Genomic DNA, 22,719 nt, shown 5'->3' on the forward strand with positions numbered 1-22,719 from the left:
TTCTATTTCATAATGTTTTCCTAACTCTTGTTTCCAAATGACTTATACTACCTCATCCTTTGAACATGGAGGATTACAAGCAGCTCTCCAGACAGAAGCAAGGTTATAAATGGGACAGTCCCAGAGAAACTCTGGAAACAGCCAAGTGTACAAAGATGGTTTAGACTCCTTTAAGAAGTCATTAAGTATAACACATTTGAGGAAGAATGAAAGTTTTCATCTGCGTCAAAAGGGAAGGCTTTATTTGGAACAAAGATGAGAAAAGAATCCATTAAGGAAATTATTCTGTTGCTCTGTGAAAAAAATTTTGTTCATGAAATCTCACAGAATCTTACAAAAGGATCACTTACATATGTAGAAGAGTTCATTTAAGCGTGAGCTCTGAATCATCAACATGCACTCCCCTTGAATTTGGCAAGACCATTAAAGTGCATATGGTACATATGTCACAATAATAACCTAAAAATACAACTCCGTATGGAGAAAAATATGAGTTTGAATTATTTTGGGGGGGGGGGGGAAATTAGAAATACCATATTTCTTGAAGCTTACCGGTTAACAAAACACTTAAGGACATCATCGTGTTTACAGACAAATTCTATAAAACGAGGCGATGTCATCCTGTTCAAAAAAATCATAAGATGCTTTTGGTTAATGAAATTGAAAAGAGTATGAGTTACATAAGTTGTTGCTTTTTTTTTTAAATAAAATACTACGCAAATAGAAACTGATGTTGTTCAACTAGTCAATCATGAAATGAAATACTCAGCAGCATTAAGGTCTCTAATAAACTAATAGAAAAGGCAAAAATGCCAGTAATCAAGAAGGCCAAGCAACCTGACCACTAACTGTTATTAACTACATGAACAAGAGAAGCTCAAACTAATGGAGATACACATTTTTCTATTGAATCCTTCCAGCTTTCAATACAACAATGGAAGCACAGATATGGAAGGACTGATATTATATGCACAATATACACGATATGCACATTATTCTATATTCTTGTTCATTGTATAAAACTCCCACCACATACCTTGTAAATTGTGGTAAGTGAGGAAAAGAGCCAGGAAAAAATAACCTTACAAACTTAGCAAACTTAATAATGGGGGGCAAGGTGGTATTTAATGGCTTCAAGAAGTAACAAAATTACTTGTCAGGCAAGCGTCTCATACACTAGTATGAAATTTTATTTTTTCTCATATATATATATATGGAGAACAAGGGAAGGATTAACAGGGGTGCAAATTTTACTCCATTTATTTATATCTATGTTCTGCATTTTTTTTTAAAGATAAATTCTTAATTGGATCCTTTAGCTTCAGCAAAAGCTAATGAATACTTGCAAACAAGAATAAAACCCTCTCATCAAGTGCCTTGAAAGGTTGTGAGAAATAGTACTTTAAAAAGACCAGGATAACAATCCTAGAACTGTTGCTGTTCCCCACACCAATTTAGACAAGAGCTGCTCATTTTGTATAAAACTGAGCTATTTTCCTTCTTTCCCTTACTCTGTTTTGAAGAAACAAGTCTCACCATATCCTTCCCCTCATCCACACAAAAAACAAACAAGCAAATAAAATATTCCAGGGACCAAATATAAACATTTTAAACACAATTCTAGTCTGAGAGATGATCTGAAAGTATTAAACAACTAAAAGTCTTCCCTGAAAGAAAATTAACACTCTCTACCTACATCTACACAAAGCTGTAAGATGCAATATACAGAGGGGGAAAAAAAAAAAACCCTTAGCATACACTCGTCAGTTCTGATGCTGAAAACTTGGAACATTGTATTTCAGTATATTAACAAAGAATGCCTAGATTCAATACCAGCATTTGCAGAAGAAAAGCAATCATGGCAAGTAAAAGAAAATAACCTCAATATTTCAAATGTTAACCAGCATGATGTGTCATCTTTATTGTATGAATATTAGGAACAATGGAAAACTATGAGCTCTGTTTACTCTCCTCCATTAAACATAAAGACACTCAAATCTAAAATTAGAGCCATTTTAAATTATTTTGTCTGAAAATGTCATTTGTTATAATTTCAAATGTTATTTGGAGATGGCAGCAGTATTGAGTTACACTACTGTGCCACTTACTCCTATTAATATGAAAACTTCAGTAAAACAGAGTAAGTCTCAGATCTTTGTACTTCTCTACACAGTTCTGAAAAGCCCTAAAGCAACACAGAATTCAGGTGTGCTCTGCCTTACTTTCCGGCATCCCAGGGAGTTCTCCCAGTTGTCACCAAAACAGTTCTTACTCTCCTGGCTTCTAGGATAACAACTCTCAATTAAGCTTATGTAGTATCCATGGGAGTTCTCCCTAACCTGAAGCGTAAATTATGCATAGGGACAGACCCATTGGGCAAGTCACCTGGACACAGGGAGACAGTCACCTCTCTGACTGAATTTCAGTATAAAGAGATAAATTGGGGGTGGGGGGGAATGTACTTAATAACTTCTATAAACATTTCCACTTTTCATTTGGCTGCTGTAAATAATACTTTACTGGCATTTTATCTTTAGCAAGGTTTGATGGAGACTTCAAGGGAAATGGCTAACCAGCAGTTCTTTTTTCAAGGTGGAGTAAAATTAAAAATGAAAGTACTGAGGTGCTTGTGGAACATGCTGATCCCCAGATTGTCTTCCAGTGTCCACAAAGGAGCATGCCCCAGACAAACAGTACTGACCAACTTGAAAGCTTTTATTCCACTAGGTTTGACAGAGAAAGAAAAACCCTTACAGTGGCTGGGAATAACCAAGAGTTGTCATGTAGTGGGAACCTTGCTTCCAGATTCCTCAGGGAGCTTGTAATACCACCATATTTGCCTAATCCTACACTCAAGAGGGTCAAAGGATCCTTTCCTTGCAAGTTCACAAATATAATCTCCATCCTTTATTGGATGCAGGGGGGAACATTGTCACTGAGGATGAGGAAAAGGCTGAGGTACTCAATGCCTTCTTTGCCTCAGTCTTTAACAGGCAGACCAGTTCTCCTCAGGGTACTCAGCCCCCCGAGCTGGAAGACAGGGACAGTGAGCAGGATGAACCCCCCGTAATCCAAGAGGAAGCAGTTAACAACCTGCTACGCCACCTGGACGCTCACAAGTCTATGGGGCCAGATGGGATCTACCTGAGAGTGCTGAGGGAGCTGGCGGAGGTGCTCGCCAAGCCACTCTCCATCATTTATCAGCAGTCCTGGTTAACGGGGGAGGTCCCGGACGACTGGAGGCTTGCCAATGTGACGCCCATCCACAAGAAGGGCCAGAAGGAGGATCCGGGGAACTACAGGCCTGTCAGCCTGACCTCGGTGCCGGGGAAGATTATGGAGCGGTTCATCTTGGGGGCGCTCACAAGGCATGAGCGGGACAACCAGGGGATCCGGCCCAGCCAGCACGGGTTCATGAAAGGCAGGTCCTGCTTGACCAACCTGATCTCCTTCTATGACCAGGTGACCCGCCTAGTGGATGAGGGAAAGGCTGTGGATGTGGTCTACCTGGACTTCAGCAAGGCCTTTGACACCGTCTCCCACAGCATTCTCCTAGAGAAGCTGGTGGCTCACGGCTTAGACAGGTGTACTCTGCGCTGGGTCAAAAACTGGCTGGACAGCCGGGCCCAGAGAGTTGTGGTGAATGGAGTTGGCGGCCGGTCACGAGCGGTGTTCCCCACGGCTCAGTACTGGGGCCGGTCTTGTTCAATATCTTTATCAATGATCTGGATGAGGGGATGGAGTGCACCCTCAGTAAGTTTGCAGACGACACCAAGTTGGGTGGGAGTGTTGATCTGCTCGAGGGTAGGAAGGCTCTGCAGAGGGACCTGGACAGGCTGGATCGATGGGCCCAGGCCAACTGTATAAGGTTCAACAAGGCCAAGTGCCGGGTCCTGCACTTCGGCCACAACAACCCCATGCAGCGCTACAGGCTTGGGGAAGAGTGGCTGGAAAGCTGCCTGGCGGAAAAGGAGACCTGGGGGTGCTGGTCGACAGCTGGCTGAACATGAGCCAGCAGTGTGCCCAGGCGGCCAAGAAGGCCAATGGCATCCTGGCCTGTATCAGAACTAGTGTGGCCAGCAGGAGTAGGGAAGTGATCGTGCCCCTGTACTCGGCCCTGGTGAGGCCACACCTCGAATACTGTGTTCAGTTTTGGACCCCTCACTACAAGAAGGACGTCGAGGTGCTGGAGCGTGTCCAGAGAAGGGCAACGAGGCTGGTGAGGGGTCTGGAGAACAAGTCTTATGAGGAGCGGCTGAGGGAACTGGGGCTGTTTAGCCTGGAGAAAAGGAGGCTGAGGGGAGACCTCATCGCTCTCTACAACTACCTGAAAGGAGGTTGTAGCGAGGTGGGTGTTGGTCTCTTCTCCGAAGTAACTAGCGATAGGACGAGAGGAAATGGCCTCAAGTTGCGGCAGGGGAGGTTTAGATTGGATGTGAGGAAAAATGTCTTTACTGAAAGAGTGGTGAAACATTGGAAGAGACTGCCCAGGGAAGTGGTTGAGTCCCCATCCCTGGAGGTATTTAAAAGACGTGTAGATGAGGCGCTTAGGGACATGGTTTAGTGGGCATGGTGGTGTTGGGTTGACGGTTGGACTCGATGATCTTAGAGGTCTTTTCCAACCTCAATGATTCTATGATTCTATAGTCCATAACAATCTTGGACAGACTAAGACTTCAGTGACAGTGGACACATTTTCCTTTTTAAACCAGACACTGATGGTATTAAATTTACGTAAGTTGTAGTGCCTGTTCCACACAAAACTATGTTTGTAAACCGGGGACAGGATTCCAAGCAAGCATTACTTTGAGACTGAACTCTCCTTGTTATAAACTTCTGCAATATAGCCAAACAAGTTTTGCCCCAGCTGTCATCTTCATACACAAAGATAATTCGCATTTTTTTTTCTGAGCTTATAGCTGTTGTTGAATAATCACATTAAATTTAGGGATGATTTCACATTAAGAACCAACAGCAAGAACAGCTAAGTTTCAAGAGACGAAAATTACATTACCTGCAAGTATAACACATGATTACATAGAGCCATTAGACATTCAATACGAAATCTTCCCCAACACAGCTACGTCCATAGGCAGTAGCACTACGGAAAATTTGCTGTGCTGTTTGGTGCCATTAAAGCAGGGAAAAAAAAGCATTCAAATAATTGAACTAGTGAAAGCATTAAAAAGCATACCCTTCACTGTCACTAATATCATATGGCCAGCACGAACATTCTTCCAAGAAAGCATATATGATTTTAAAATGGTAACAGTTTAGGTAACAAACGGGATCCCCTCCTTACCCCTGAGGCATCTGACAGGAGCAGCACATATAAAATGCTTGAATGACAGCACTTAGCCTGTTTGCTGTCATGGAGATAACATCCTGGCAATCAGCACAAGCTTCCTGCTTCCCAGCAACATCGTATGTTTTCGACTCGCCAGCGTCAGCGGATAGCTCTTTTCTGCCCTCGGTTCCTGCAGCAGCAGCAAAGGAAGGCATAGGAGTAGCATCCTGGTGATCTGGTCCTTTTTGCTTCAGTAAAATAGAAGTAATATTGGCAGAGTCCCTTTTGTTTTTCATCAGCTCCGTGGCTATAAGAACGAGCCATTCATCTAGAGAATGCCAGAGCAGTTCCAGTGGCTGCAATAAACACATGCAAAAACAGACAAAAAAGGAACTTGTTGACATTAGATAATATTAATGATGTGACAATCCTCTGAAGGCAAATAAATATCATGCACATTTAAAAGCTTTAAATGACCCTTTAGAAGTCATGTTAGAGATAAGAGTCAAAGACTCAAAAAATTCTGTACTTGTAGCCATAGAGCGCAGAGAGAAAAACGTCATATAGAAGGAAAATAATCAAGCAGCAGATGGAATAAAGATAAAGTAATTTAGAAAGAGTGAAACACTGAACTATTTAACAGAGTTTGGCGTCACGGTTGTTACATGGCACACAACTGTCTGACTGCTGCAGTCAAGCAGAGAGACAATAATACACATGTTGAGTTTCCAGAATAAGAGTGCGTCACTTCTTTAAGGCCCTGGTCAAAGCAGCTCCCTCTACCAGGTAGATGGAGCAAACCCCAGATAATGCCACTGAGATTCAGACTCATACACATATCTCGCAAGATGTGCTTTATGCATAGTGTGAGCTCATACAACTTGTTTTGATAATACCCCAGACATCTCAGAGTAAGGGTCACTAACACCTAGCTTTATGAAACAGAAACAAATATCAGCAGAATCACGTGTCAATTTTTAAAGCTGTAGATTTTATTTTATTTTAACAAAGTCACTCTTTATTCACTACCAGCAGCTTAAAACCAATATAATTGAAACCTGGTACAATTCCATCATTACACATTTGCTCTGAGGTGCAGACCTACTACAGAGGAGAGAAAGGGCTGAGAGACCTGTGGCTTTCTCACGAGCATTTCAAAAAAACATGAGGGCTGACTGTGCTGTCCCTTAATGGTGTTTAAGGGGACGCTTCACAAGCATACAGTCTAGTGAGCGCAGGGATATGTATCCTACAGGGAGGCAATTCTGACTCAAGTCTTTCAGAGCATTCCAAAAGTAAGAGTGACTTCTAAATAGTTGAAGTGAATGAACTTTTTCCATATAGTACTGTTGCATCAACATTTTTCACCAATTAAAGCATTCAAAGACTTAGCAGATACTGAAAATTTTGTTCTCATCTTCTAAAGTTGCCTTTAAAAATTAAGAGCTGTTCACAGCACACTATACCAGAAGTCTACAGTATCTGGAGCACTATCAGTACACCTAATAGCAACACACTCTCAATACACAATAAATTACTTCTCGTAAAAGCTGTGTATTAAAAAATCCTGTTGAAATTTACCATTAAAAAAAATTTACCATTATGCTTCCATTTTTTCCCCCAATAAGAATTTCAGGGAAAGCCAGCCTGATCTCCAAGACTGGTAGGCTTTGCTCAACATACTGTATGACACTCACTTAATCCTTGTACTCCCGGTGACCACACACTTCTCTAGATGGTGATCTGAATACCTCCAGTGTGGGTATCATTTTCTACATAAATATCTGCCATACAGGATCAAGTTAGCTTCTTTCCAAGACCTACCTGGCAAACCTTCACCACAAAACATAATGTAGAAAAACTGTCTAATGGAAAATAGGATTCATTGAAGAATTAAAATGCAGCTGTGTTCTTAACATGTAACTCACAAGAAACTAGGTAGTTATTTACTAGAATACTAAAATGCAGTTTTCTTCTCCCAAACTTTTCAGTGTTTAGCTTGCCAGACACCGTTTTTCCGCTATCTTGTGTTTTATCTTTTATTTCCCACAGACTTAGCATGCCTTTCAGAACTCTTACAACTGATTTGTTTTTCCAAAGCTAGTTTTTCCACAGATTCTGATCACAAACTCATTCAAAAGCGTAGTCAAGCATAGCAAATTTGACATTTCACTTTCTTTTTTCCTAGTCTAACTTCACAATATAAAGCACTCCTAAATATTGCCCATCACCTCCATATCCATGGCTGTCAGCATTTTATGTTAGCATCCATGATCAGACCTTTTCAAGCATAATATGGATATATTCAATCAAACCATTAGCAGCATTTTTTAAAACTACAAGTCAGCATTCTTCAGTCGATTCTTACCATGAACTGCATATTGAACACAAACCTCCATCCAACCTTCAGTTTTCGTTTCTCACTTTTCAGAAAAGTTTCTTTGGAATTATACATCTGAGTGATCAAGTACTGAGCTTTTACAGCTGCATACCTCGTCTCTCAAATGCAAGGATTTAGCTATGCAACACCTTCTTCTCTACCCATCTAGAAAGCAAGACACTAGAAATCAAACCCATATTCAAACTGCGACATTGGAGCAAAATCTTTTGCCAGGTGACAGATAGTTAGTCTTTTAAGACACAGGGAGCAAGCGATCACTAATCCATGAAGCGACTGTGTCACAGCAGAGAAGTCAATTCTATTCTAGAAAAGAACAGTATCTGAAATGAAGGAAAAATGTTACGGGCTTCCCAACTTTGTTCAATTAGACAGGGATATTTTGCAGCAAGTTTCCCTAATATGTCATCATACTGAACAGCAACTGGAAGGGCGATACATGAAGAAGTAATGAATGTAAACCTGGTCAAAATTACTATTCATAAAGTGTCTCGCTGTTAGGATCTCATTTGAGTTAGCAGTAGCTTGTTTCAAGATTGGGTGTCAAAATTCAATGACTGTTTTGTTTCTTGCAAGATCAGTACAAGAGCGTGCCTTAATTTGCTAGTATTTCCACTTTAAAGCATTTCAATAGGCCTGAATTGACCAGGCCTGTACTGAATTACATACAGGGAACTTCAGTAAAGCAAAGATGGCCCTGTGATTTTCTTGTCCTTGTCAAGCAATAACATTCCTCAGCAGCCTCAGATCAAGATATACTCACATTTTCAATCCCTTCCAAGCTGGATTACAGTGACAACTCTTCAAAATATGTTCAATCAGTACACTAATACAGAAAACCTTAACACAGCATTAAGAAAAGAGTCAGAGGAAAGTTGTTCTTCATTTCTTATACCGGATAAAATATTTTTGCACCAGCTTTTTAGAACGAGTTATGAAGTACATCTTTAAAGGTCATCAAGTACAGATCTATTTGGACCTAACAGGAGTGCATTCAGAAGGAAAGGAAACAATCCCTTATACCATGCAATAAAGCCTGATAATGTTCCTCCGCATATCCCACAAGGGTACCACAAGACAGAACTCCTGCCACTGCTACCCTCAGTCCTCCCCAGATAAAAGTTTTGAGGTCCATTCTTGAAAGACGACAGTATTGAACAACAGATTAGCTTCCTATACAGTAAAGAAAGACAATATCTTGAGGACTTCACTTGCACAAATAAAGAGCATTCAAAGAAGTGGGTGGTGACCTGTATCACTTTCTCATGCTCTGGAAATTACTCAAGACCTTACATGGGACATGAACAAGCAGTCAGAGACTTGTTTTTCCCCATAAAACCTGTATCAGAATTCAAATTATCTACAACATTTATCCCCAACAACTGAATTCAAAGATCGGCAGCAAATTCCAACTTACAGGTACTTTCCTCTAAAATTTTCAATATGGATCTCAAATTTAAAATCTTTAAGCTCCATGTTGACTTTTTTAATACGGATTTAACTCCCGTTTTGGAGCAGCAACCTCTGTGGTTTCCCTAATAGCCTGTACTAAACAGTTACACAGCCTATATTCAAGAAAACTCAAATAAAACAAAAACCAGAAAAGGAGTTCTTTGTCACTGACCTGCATGTCCCACATGCAAGTACTGGTACCAATGAAGGCATACAACTGCCAGGTCTTCAGGTAGCCTCCGTACCATTGTAATAATCTAGAGATATAGTGGGCTTTTTCCCCTTCTCCCAAAAGGTTAAAGGGATGATCACAACCATGTTTTCAAGGAAAGGACAAAAAAGAAAAAGGGAAGGTAAGAATAAGAGAATGGGAAGTCACCCAATTGACTCAGCACTACGTCTAATCTCCTGCTACCCAGTTGCTGTAAATTTAGGGAAGAACAGGCTAATCCAACCACAACTGAAGATTAACTTTGCATTGCCAGACCTGTGTGCCCCATTCCCAAACAAGAATAAGTTCTCATCAGCAGTTTTGTATTTCTGAGTTTGAAATTTAAATCAACCTTAAAAATATCATGGACACAACAGTGGCCCTAATGAAGGGCTGCCTCGGTTTTAATACTTCTAAAATAAATAAATTAAAATAGCAGCAATAATAATTTTAAAATCATCCTGAAATTTTTGTTTTGTTAGCTAATGCAACAGTAGTACATATTTTGCTTATTTATTAAAAAACATAAATGTTCTTTTTACACAATTAAGAACTACTGATATTTTCTGGGACAACCGTGCCAGTTGTGTAATGTAAGTCTACTGCACAAGACTTAACTCCATACTAAATTGAGAAACAATTCTTTCAGCATACAAAGTAGTTTGGGCACACAGATAAGTGATTCTGCTGAAATACAGTTTCCTCCGCAAATTGCAGTTGCATATTTGTTTGTTTTATAGTGAGTTCTGAAGTTATCTGGAGTTGAAAAGCATGAAACTTTTTCCCCCCTTTTTGGGCTATGAGCAAACACAAAACGCAAAAAGAGGTCAGCTACTCCTAAAACCTTGAAGAAAAAGAGGTAGCAGAATATCTACACAGAAAGGTAACAGAAGATCTCACTGCAGATAGTTCCTGTATCAAGCACATTTAACATCTGCTTGTTATTTAATCTAGTATATTTAAATCAATTTTCATTAAAACTGTTAGAAAATGCTATCTTTAATAAAACTATTCTTCTGATTTGGGTAGGTCTTTAATAAAATTATTCTTCTGATTTGGGTAGGTCTGTTTTTTGAAAATGGTAATCTGGTTAAACTCACAATGTGTCAATCTAGCTCAATATATTTCAGCGAACAACTCTAAGGGACAATTATTACATTGCATACTGTACAATGCATTACATTTTGCACACAGTATTTTTCACACTCAAGCACTAGATTTATATTAATAATATAAATCAATTCGCTATTAAAACTATTTTGCTATCAGAAACACAAACATTTGTGCTCGTTTTTAAATAGTCTAATGCTTTCCTTCTTTCCAAGAGAAGAAATTTAAACAAAAACTGAGCTACTTAACTAAATATAGCTGGAATTAGAGTATCATCTTTCATGACCTTATCAATACAGCTCTGTCTTAAAAGTCATTAGAAGTAACTTGATGAACACATATCATCAAGTAAATGCAGTAATTTCAAAATACTGTTTTCGCAACACCCTGGAAGAAGTGCAAAGGTTAAGTAAAATTCTCATGTAATCATTGGCATCTAAATTTGGTGATATGAACTGTGCCATGTAAGAGTATGGCAGAAGATAGGGGAAAAGAGACTAGCCTTCAGTTCTCATTATTTAAGTGCTCTGAATAGTATGTCAGTTATATACCCAATGCAGATTGAGTGGCACGCAGGAAACCAGGACTGCTTTACAGAAAGGCAAGCTATGATTTTCTACAGAGGGATTCCCTCAACCAACAAGCATAAAAAACAACCTTCAGAAATTAAACATCTAAACGGCAAGCACCTAAAGCAAGTGTTTGAAAACAGCTATAAATCAATAACCTTGCGAGGGTAGTAGTAAGCTGGTATGTTTAAAGCATGTGATAGTAAAATTCAAGAAAAAAATTTCGTGGTTACAGTGAAAACAATGAACAGATTAAGAATTCAATTATTTCCATTTATCTTGTGAAGTTAGGTAAAACTGAATGATCAGAACTCCCAATGACTTCAAATATCATTTTGAAATTACATTAATACAATCTATTATACAAATATTACCACATTTTGAGATTACTACACTCTTAAGTAACAGAATAGAAATAAAAACAAAGCTTACCAAAATCAGCTGGGTAACTAAACTTTCAACATCTAATAAACAATATATTAAATAAGAAATAAACAGAAATTATGAGATGAGATGTGCATCAGTGGTTAAATGAATCCAGCGGGAAAAAAATAATTAAGGAGAAGGAAAGAGGTAGGCTTAACTTAAGAAGGGATAGGGACATCAACCAAACTTACTTCCTGTTCATGAGATGTCTGATTAATGAATGCATGCTTTGTGAAATTCATCTCTTTAACGTCTATCTTCCTAACAACATCATATACTTTTCTGACCTTGAACACCTGACTTCTTGGAGTTTTATTTCCATTGTAGCCCATGTCATTTCCATTACTGGGAGAGGATGGGCCAATGCGAAAGACATGGCAAAATATCCTCACGATCCTTAAGAGACTCTTCATTTGAGCTTCATAATTACTTGACAAGCTGGGGGAAAAAATGGAATATTTAAGTTTCTTTTCCTAGATGAAACAATTTAGTATATTAAGGAGTAAGCAATCTAATGGTAGGGTCTAACACACATGCTGAAACAAACCCTAAGCTTTAAACCCTAGTGAATTTTAACTTTAATTTCCTGCACCAGCCCCAAAAGTCAAATATAAGCACTATAATTTTACTAACATGTACTCATGATTTTAACTAGAATTGACATAAGAACAGCAAATTGCAGATCTTGCAAAATACTGCATTTCTTTTTACGCACATGTACACTTGTCATGAACTGCTGGTAAGAAATTCAACTTACTACAGTAAGGATCTCAACGTATGAAACAAATTGGGATATCCAGATGAAAATGTTTTTCAATCCAGAAGAGATAGCATCCAATGGTAAAAGCATACTGACTAATTAGATATGCTGCCACAGCCCATCCTCACCTAGCTATTATCCTAAATGCTTATTGACTACCTTAATCAGACAAGGGATCAGAATGGTAAAGATGCCACTACTTCTACTCAAGAGAAACATCATCTAAAAGATACTACATAAAAGCACCACTATGTTATTTATTTATCCGATATATTAAAAGTTTTGTCTTCTTAACTGAACTGGCCAACACGGAACTCTGTACCAATACAGTGTAGAATATGAGATATTCATGAGTTCATGCACAAGCATAACATTCTCCACCAAATTCAACTTGGTTTTCTTTCCTTAAACCCCAAGTAGTAAGAATTCTTCTGTCTTACTGTTCTGCAGTAACAAAAACTGCAAGAAATTAAGACTTTTCCTACTGAACTTTACTCACTTCTATAATATTTATAAGTGAGCACATATTCAATTCTATCCTTAAAGTACTTGCAGCTTAAAAGCATGCTTTCTAACTATAAGATCAGTATACACCAGAAAACTGACACCTTAGAGGATGCTGTAAACCTCTGATGCAATTAATAATTTGTTAATTCACAAATCTGAAACATAGCTAGTTGTAACATCACAGTACCTTTATCATGACCTCACTCTCCCTATGGCATGGGTAAAAGCAAAAGACATTTTTTTTCAGCACTACATTTTAATGACTGCCAGTGACGTGTTCATTTTGAAGAGCCATATACAAAGAATTTTACCAAGCTGATACACAAAGTATGAGTTTCTTGTCACAATCTAGACTTGAACTAGAGAAGCTTTCAGTAAATTGAGACAAGAAAGGAACACAAAGAGTAAACAGTGTAACACTAGAAACATTAAGTCTTCAACCAGGTAATGAATATCACCTGACTAGCAGGCTGTAATTATGTTACCAGAAGCTCTGGTCACAGCCACAAATTAGCATTTATAAAATCTTTGCATATATATACCAAAATAATCTATGAATACAAGAAGCTAACTCAAGAAGCTAACTTAAGCATTAAAAAAAAAAACCAAACATTTCAATTAAGGTTTATCATCCCTCAGCAGCAGTGTTTTCCTGGTGAAATTTCAGTTTAAGTCTCCTGGTCTCCAGGAAGAGGACCCACATATATAGGAAAACCTTAAAGCGCTTTTAATAGTTTACTGAAGCTTTTATCAGCATGTTTGTAAACATTCAGCTAGGCTCAATCTGCCCCAGCAAGACCAAATCATGTCACACTACAATTGTTTCTTGGAAGGAGGAAATACACAATGGAGGTAATCCTAACTGAGCAGGCTCTTTGCTGGTATTCAAGGCAGGAGTCCTCAGGCAGAAGCTTCGTGGCACTCCTGGCTACCTGCCAGAAGCATTACAAAAACCAACTTTTGACACTTTTGAACTAAACACAAAAAACCCAACAGCAATGGGCTGCGGGTTAGCACCCAGGAAACTAACAAGTGATGATATTAGTTCAGCCATGCAAGAATATCATTACTGGAGGTTTTAATGTACAGAGTGCATTTTACATACTATTTGTTGGAAGGAGGAGAAAGAGGAAAGAGGCCCAAGCTCGGAGGTCTGTATTCACCAAGTACTACCTTCATCCTCATTATGTTAATAAACTGAGAAAAACTTAGCTGAAGTAGAGACTGAAGCCTCTGACAGGGAACAGAATTGGAAAGAACAGAGACAGTTTTTCTGAAACTGTATCTTGTAATAGAAAAAGAAAATAATTCCATTTCCCTTGTGACATACTACAAAGTACCAAAGAGAAGCGGACCAGTAAAAGCCCACAGGACACCCTATGTACAGGCATCTCTGGAAATGCCTGCCCATCCAGCGCAATGCGAAGCTTCCAACTTGTCTTCAGCCTCCGCTAGTCAACCCACATGCAGCAGTACAGGAGTACATACTGGCTCAAGTTCAGAGACAGTACAGGCACATAGACACTGTTTCTACAGCCATACTGAGGGAACATTGCTCAATACAGAGGAGCAATAACAGCAATAAATCAAATCTAAACACACAATCAGTTTAATTTATCTCTGAAGATACTGAAATGGAAACAAATACTGCCTCGCATGATCTAATCCAGCTACCACGACTTCTGATGATGTCCCCATACAAAGCAAGTTTGAAACCCCTTCCTGCAGAACGGTTTTACACTTTATCACAGTTTATTTGTGGGAGATCTATTGACTCTGATGAAGTCTGGAGACAACTTATAACACATTCCTTTTAAGCTGATTACACACTGAAGCCCAACAACAGCTTAAGTTCTTCAGAAAGTTATCTTTGCAGCAACAAAATGTCATTAACATGTCTATGCACTTTAACCCCAAACACTTGAGAGGTTTCAGTCTTTTATGCTCATTCATTGAGGCGAGCACCCATTGGAACAAGACTGTGATTAATGGTGTCATGAATTTCCTAGCATTGTCTAGGAGTTCTGACCTGCTATCTACAAGCTCCATCCAAATTTAACATGACTGATGGTCATGATGACCTAGAACTATGAATATATTATTTAGTCTCCATCTAACTGATAGGCTCCTTGCACCCCAGCCCCAGTTGAAAGAAGCACTCAAAGTCTTATTACTCTACAACATATGCTGAGAGGCCTCTCCAGTTACAGAACACACTTAAACCTCTCTTTTCCAAAAAGCCACCCAGAACACATTAGTAAGGAACTCATGCTTTCAGGCTCTTGACCTCTTTCAGTAAAGATTTTCTTAGCTTCTAGTAAAGCATAAAGGTTAGAGCAAATTCTGCTAGCTATTTAAAACAGTAAAATGTTACTGGTGTTCCAACAGATTATAGATAAGGTGTTTTGCACAAACTCCCTCAAACAGATGCCACAAAAACTAGGAAAGCATACTAGGAAAATATGCTTGCCTATTTTATGTGTTTCCCCAAGTAGAATCATAGAATCATTGAGGTTGGAGAAGACCTCTAAGATCATCGAGTCCAACCATCGACCCAACACCACCATGTCCACTAAACCATGTCCCTAAGCACCTCATCCACTCGTCTTTTAAATACCTCCAGGGATGGGGACTCAACCACTTCCCTGGGCAGCCTCTTCCAATGTTTCACCACTCTTTCAGTAAAGACATTTTTCCTTACATCCAATCTAAACCTCCCCTGGCGCAACTTGAGGCCATTTCCTCTCGTCCTATCGCTTGTTACTTGGGAGAAGAGACCGACACCCACCTCGCTACAACCTCCTTTCAGGTAGTTGTAGAGAGCGATGAGGTCTCCCCTCAGCCTCCTTTTCTCCAGGCTAAACAACCCCAGTTCCCTCAGCCGCTCCTCATCAGACTTGTTCTCCAGACCGCTCACCAGCCTCGTTGCCCTTCTCTGGACACACTCCAGCACCTTGACGTCCTTCTTGTAGTGAGGGGCCCAAAACTGAACACAGTATTCGAGGTGCGGCCTCACCAGGGCCGAGTACAGGGGCACGATCACTTCCCTACTCCTGCTGGCCACACTAGTTCTGATACAGGCCAGGATGCCATTGGCCTTCTTGGCCGCCTGGGCACACTGCCGGCTCATGTTCAGCCGGCTGTCGACCAGCACCCCCAGGTCTCCTTTTCCGCCAGGCAGCTTTCCAGCCACTCTTCCCCAAGCCTGTAGCGCTGCATGGGGTTGTTGTGGCTGAAGTGCAGGACCCGGCACTTGGCCTTGTTGAACCTCATACAATTGGTCTGGGCCCATCAATCCAGCCTGTCCAGGTCTCTCTGCAGAGCCTTCCTACCCTCGAGCAGATCAACACTCCCGCCCAACTTGGTGTCGTCTGCAAACTTACTGAGGGTGAATCACTTCTCACAGTAATCACTTATTCTCATAAGTAATCACTTCTCGCACTGCTGAGACAGCACACTGAGACAGAATTTTTGGTCTCATATATATTAGTAGCCATGGAAGGCAGAGCCAGCAAACATGAGACAAGTATCTGAAGTAACAAAACTCTCCTCAAACATACTAAGAAAGCATGCAGAAAGTAAAGATGTGGAAGAAGAGAAAAAAGGAGAGGGAAAAAAAAAGGAATGATTGATGTTTGGCTAAAAAGCTTCCCTTCTTAGAGCTGACATAGCCAAAGTAACCAAACAAAAAATACACTTCTCTGCAACTCAAGCTTCTAGGCACCAGCAGCTATACAAGGACACCAACTTTCTCTCCTGAAGTCCTTGTGAAGACAGTCATCTAAACAGGCACTGTCATACAGAAACAGATTTGAGATCCATCTACTCCAGCATGTGTCCAGCATCAGATAGTTTAGATTATTAAAACTATTAAGTGGCACTAACTACCAGGTAGCTTATCAACCTACTTATGATCCTCTCACACTTACCTAAGCAGTTTGTGACCATTTGTTGTAGCAACTTCAGCAAGACTTGTCAGGATTTTAAGATACTGGCTTTCGCTCTGCTGAGACAAGTGTTCCAGAACTTGCCGCAACTGATGTATTAGAACAAAAGAAATTGCAGTGTCATGGAGCGTCAGATCAACATTAATTTAGAACATTTTCACCCCAGTATTAATATCTAGCAATATTAACATATGTTTATGTTGTCCAACATCTAATCTAACCTCAGTTACCATTTCATTATAATTCACAAAGATTACTGAAAAGATACACATTCTAGTGTCAAAGTATGTACTACAAGATATATAATATTACAGAATGCTATGAATGCTGAATGCTTAACCATATATTATTAACTCATAAGAAAAACTTATTTGCATCTGAAAAATGAGCGGGATACACTTTCAACTTCTGAAAGCTAAGAGCATATTTTGAGTTCCATAATTTACCTGTCTCCCCAGTTCACTCCTCAGTTAGTTTATGACACAGTGTAAATGAACCTTGGATCCTGGAGTTTGCTCTCACTACCTTCATTTTTGCTCAAGATACCGAGTGTCCTTCCTCGGATAAGAAGTCACACCCTGCTAATCAATAATTGTTATGATTATCCTCTTCTCAAAATTGCCCTTTTTTTGCTAATACCATCACTTGGCTCACAAAGACTAGATGTTGCAAACGCCCAGACACTGCCCTGTCTTCAGCTCCTTTGGTCTACACTTTTCTCTAGCCTAGACTTTTTTTGCAGATAAATTAACTCTTCAGTGGCACTGCTCTTCATGCATTCCTATTGTATCCTCATTTACTCCCTTCTCTCTCACTTTCAGGAAGTTCAGTAATCCTTCTCACAGAACTGCAGAAAGGTGGAATGAAAAGGAGTATCACAAAGGTAATCTAGTCCAACACTCTGCCCCAAGGCAGGGGCACTTGTACCTGCTATCCAAACTGGCTTGCCCAGTTTGCCTGCCTGGTTTTTAGATGTCTTCTACTCTGGAAGCCCTGCAGCTTCACTAAGTGATCTCTTCCAATACTTCACTGTCCTTGACCATGTGAAAGTTTTTCCTCAGGGTTCAGTTGAATCTATAGCTACAGATGTCTAAGGCAATATCTTTCTCCCTGCAGTCTGTCGATAATTTTTCCAGTTTGTCAAGAACATTTAAAATGAGAGTCCTGACTTCTAACATACATCCAGTCCCTTCACGTCATCATTTTCAGATAATATGAACTGGTCATTATCCAAGACTTTGGGCAGAACAGCTCAGACATGGCCATAGAAAACCATACTTAAAATATTCTTCCATTTTGGCAACGAAGCATAACTATACCATGTATTATCTAACATATTTTGCATACCCTCTCATTCAGATCTTGGTTTTGCACACACCTCCACCATTACTCGGACAGACAAAACATTCATTTTTCTTGTTTATTGTCTTCACTTATACAATACACAATAGTATGCTTTGCCATTTACCTTTCTGTAGAAGGTCTTGTTTGTTCCATGGTTTTAGTCCTTTAACTTTCTCTTTTATTTGAAATCATCTACACCATCTCCCCATGCTTCTAATATACACTTTGAGAATTCTAACCACTGTCATTTTACTCTGTAAAACTCAACCCTGTCTCAGAAATTTAAATACTGTTTCTATACAGACTTATAAATCCTCAGTCTTGTAGTGGAAGTAATGGGATTAGAGAACAATAAAAACTTCAAAAATCTAGCAAACCAAGTTCAGTGAAGTGGCAGCCAACACCTTATAAATCTATTGTTTCTTTGGTTTTTTTAAATTTACAGTCTGTGAGATTGTTTGCAGTTATTTTCAAGCAAACAATATATTAAAAATCTACAGCTAGCTAGATTTGGAAGGGGAAAAAAAGCATTCCATGCTTCCTTCCCCCTACACAATCAAGAAACAAAACAAACACTCTCTTCCTTGCTTTTTCTTTGCTTTAGATTGTACTACCCCACAATAATAAAAGAAACAAGGTATAGAAGCAGCACTGAAAAAGAAACAGAAGAGTTTCATCTACAGCAATAATAACCAAATGAAATTGCAGCTGCAATTAGAGTCTTTTACACTCTAATTGTAAAAGGCAACTTCATACAGATGAGCACTCATACTCTGAATGCTCAAGTTCATCCTAAATGATTTAAGCCTCAAGACACCTCCTAGAATGGGTATCTGCAGATAACCACTAAATGAAGGAAAATAGGCCCCATTACACAAAGTAATCGTATATATAGAATGCTCTACCTGCACCTTTGTATTGAAGCTTGCAACAAGTCTGCTCTTTCAATTCTTATACTGTCTAGATCACTCTGACAAATATGCAAAGTTAGAACACTAAATTAAAGCAGATCTACATTTAATCCCAAATTCTTGTGTTTAAAACTATATGAAGACTGTAAATTTTCCATGGGGGGAAAAACGTACATAGTGGTCAACTACTGTGGCACTGATAGTCAACTGCTGGTAGTGTTCTAACCAGGATGCTCATATTAAGCAATCAGATCTCCACAACACAGACAGATCGGTAGCTATAGAACACATAATACTGTATTACCATGTTTTCCCGTAGATCTTCATTCTGTGTCATTTGAATTATTGTCTGGAAAAGTCGAGGATGGTATTGTATTAAGACTTCACAGGTCTCTCCATACCCACCCTAAAAAGCAATAGTTCAAAAACCATTTTAATTAAAAGAAACATTAGAATTGGGGTTTATACTATTATAGGCATTAAAACCTACTGAGGATTACAATTTTTTTTTTTTAAATGCTGAATGGAGAAATCCATAGCTAAAATAAACAGAAATGCAATAATGTATCATAGTTAGATATCACAAAAACTTTCAGAAGATGGAATCAAATTCTTTCAGTATATCGGCTCACATATATCCACTCCCTTTCTTCTGTTTTTTTGAAACGCTTTCCTACTTAGAAAGCCAAAGTTACATTTGAACAACACTTCACCTAACAATTTACCAGAGATTAAAACCAGTGTAATATTTAGCTTCTCTTCCCATTGCTGATGGATGATTTGGATTTAGGATGAGAACAAAGTTGATAATGCACCGAGCACTGGCCTGTACGGGGCCAGTTTTAGTTGTTGCTAGGTAACGCTTACACTAGCCAAGGACTTTTCAGCTTCCCATGCTCTACCGACTGAGAAGGCTGGAGGTGCACAAGAAGCTGGGAGGGGGCACAGCCAAACTGGCCAAAGGGACATTCCATACCATGTGATGTCATGCTCAGTACATAAAATGGGGAAAGCTGGCCGGGGGGGCCACTGCTCGGGGACTGGCTGGGCATCGGTCGGCAGGTGGTGAGCAATTGTACTGTGCATCACTTGTTTTGTGTATTATTATCATATTATTATTATCATTTTATTTCAATTATTAAACTGTTTTTATCTCAACCCACGAGTTTTTCTAACTTGTGCTCTTCCAATTCTCTCCCCACCCCACCGGGGGGGGAGTGAGCGAGCGGCTGCGTGGTACTTAGTTGCCGACTGAGATTAAACCACGACACACATCTACCTAATTACACATAGAATCTAATCCTTCAAAACAAATGTTTTCCTAAAGGTTCATAACACACAAATCTGACTTCTTAAAGGAAGAAATAGGATAAACTCATGAAAGGGTTATTTAATTTTAAAATCAATACACAAATATGATTCCACTTGTGCCTCAGAAGAACAGCTTCAAACTAACTTCACAACCTTTTGAGAAAAATGTTTTTTGGTTTTGTGGTTTATTTGTATCAACTCTTACTTAACATAGTTGCATTTTTAAGCAGGCACCTACACATCAAATTCTACACTGGAAAGATGACCATGTAATGTATTAAATGCTGCAATTCTAGATGCTCCTTCTCTTTGCATGGCAGTTTAATGAATCTTATCACTGAAGCAAGTTATAAACGGATTCATTTAATTGTTCCTGATGCCAAAATATTAAGTATTAAATACCCAGAATCTGCAAGAATTAATGAAAGTCAGCTCTCCAAAATCAAGGTAATACCCTGTTGGCAAGAAGTATACGAATCTGTAATTTCAGTCTTCTAAAAACATGTCTCTACTCTGAAAAGCAAACCTGTAAGCAAAGAATAAAACCCTTCACATAAAAGGAAAGAAAATATTTTGTTTTCTCCTTTTTTACTTAGTATCATGAGCTTGTAAACTAGATGATCTTGAACATAGTAAGATCATCACTACAAAACAGCAAACACCAGGTGTCACTACTCACACCTAAAAAAAGTTGACAGAATTTTGATGTATAAAGTGGTACCCTAGGGATTGTAAAACTGGAGACTGAAGCAGACATCTGAAACACTAACCATAAAAACTAAGAATAGCACCATTAAGTACACACTGGTATACTGTCTTACAGGTCTGTGGCTACAAAAAGCCTCCAAATTGACTATACTTCATGTGGTTTTATTGTAATGGTAAGTCATTTTGCCATAATAAAGAAAAAAAATCTAACCCTAAGCTTCACAGTGGAGTCAGCATGTTTGTTCCTCATTCAGATATAGTATTTGGAATATCTTTAAAAAGTAACAGTCAGGACCATATAAGTTTTTTTGCTTTTAATTAGTAATATCTCTTCAAGAGAAAAGAAAATATATTGAGATTAATAAAAGATCACTCCTTTCTGCATGCCTTTACCTCTTACTTGTTAACAGTTAAGCACCTAAACAGAGTCTATTGCCATTATACCAAGGATTCCCAAACGTTCCAGTCAAATGGAGTTCTGCAAACTCTTTGTTTCTCATGAGCTCCAATCTTGCAAAGTCTTTAAAGATGTTAAAGCCTTTTGCAAAGGGTACAAATTGGGAACCTGCCTGTAGGATCAATTTAATTGCAAAAAAAAAAATATTTTTGCACTTCTGTTTCACCAAACAACTACCATCTTTCATAGGCCTTAAAAATAAAAAAAGATAACACTGATCAGGTGACACTGTAGTAACTGATAGAAGTTCACAGAAAAAGCGTTGCTAACTCAATACCTGTACACAAAGATCCAGTGGAGTAATGCCATTTTTGTCTGGTAAATATTTGGCTCCTCTCATCAAAAGAATTTGCGCAGTGTCTCTCTGACCATGGCTATTCAAAAGAAGAGAAGAAATAGAGTTAATACAGCACTTATGCTCTACTGTGAGTGATAAGTCTGGCTTTATTGTATCTAACAAACAAAAGCAACATAAGTTAGGAGAAAACTAATAGTTATGGCATGAAACTAAGCAGAAACAAAGGATGGAAGATAATGCCACTTACATTCTTCTACTACCTTTCAAGGCCACTGCAGAAGCACAGTGCAAAATTAGGTATGGACCATTTATCAAGCCAGAGTCACACTCATCATTGAGAAATTATTCATCTTAGCCTAGCCTCATAAATATGTATGAGCTGCATTTCCTGCAAAAAGAGAGTTCTTTCTCAATTCACACCCTAATTTACTTCACAGAGAAAGTTTTCTTCACTGATTTCTCTGCTCACTCCTACCAGATTTTGGGGAAAAATAATCTAATTGTGCTTTAACCATCAGTAAAACGAGTAAGATTTTTTTTTTAATCGATAAAACGTCTTTTTTTGCGCAAGAGTTCCATACATCACTCTTGGCTGATTTCTTTTAACCAGTACACATGAATGTTTTGCCTAGCCTTTAAATGTGAAGAGTGATGTTTTACTCTCCCATTCAGAGACTAATTCATAGTCTCACTCATCTATTTATAGGTCGTATAGGACACTTAGGTTTCCTTGAGTTGAGAATGTCACAACTATTCCAACAGGCCATCATTGCCTAGAAAAAAATAAGACCAAAGATTATTTATATCCCTCAACACCTAGAGCACATACTTTCTAAAACCCTTTCTTCTGAAGAAAATGAGAAATTGGGTACCAGTGATTAGATGTTGACTTCATTAAAAACACACTGAAAGACTCGTTGACTATTGCCTTCACCAATATTTAGAGCATATACTGACAAATGTAATACAGAAGTATCTAAAGGGTGAAATGAAAGACTGACACAAAAGACATAGCAATTAAGG

General features: G+C 38.9%; 1 protein-coding gene across 6 annotated transcripts in view; it reads right to left on the reverse strand.

The window, feature by feature from the left end:
- The window catches only part of HACE1 (HECT domain and ankyrin repeat containing E3 ubiquitin protein ligase 1), a 56,886-nt gene that overhangs the window by 21,462 nt on the left and 12,705 nt on the right, over nt 1-22,719 (reverse strand). For 4 of the 6 annotated variants that reach the window (XM_076333308.1, XM_076333306.1, XM_076333310.1 and 1 more), the window contains 6 exons: nt 21,676-21,772; nt 19,227-19,328; nt 16,650-16,756; nt 11,645-11,891; nt 5,303-5,643; nt 553-621 (listed from right to left, as the gene is read on the reverse strand). In XM_076333308.1, the coding sequence (XP_076189423.1) occupies nt 553-621; nt 5,303-5,643; nt 11,645-11,891; nt 16,650-16,756; nt 19,227-19,328; nt 21,676-21,772 (963 nt within the window). The remainder of the gene's footprint in view (nt 1-552; nt 622-5,302; nt 5,644-11,644; nt 11,892-16,649; nt 16,757-19,226; nt 19,329-21,675; nt 21,773-22,719) is intronic. The other 2 variants (XM_076333309.1, XM_076333307.1) reach the window with 2 other exon arrangements.

Source organism: Aptenodytes patagonicus, chromosome 3 (genome assembly GCF_965638725.1).
Source record: "Aptenodytes patagonicus chromosome 3, bAptPat1.pri.cur, whole genome shotgun sequence".
NCBI classification, from domain to species: domain Eukaryota; kingdom Metazoa; phylum Chordata; class Aves; order Sphenisciformes; family Spheniscidae; genus Aptenodytes; species Aptenodytes patagonicus.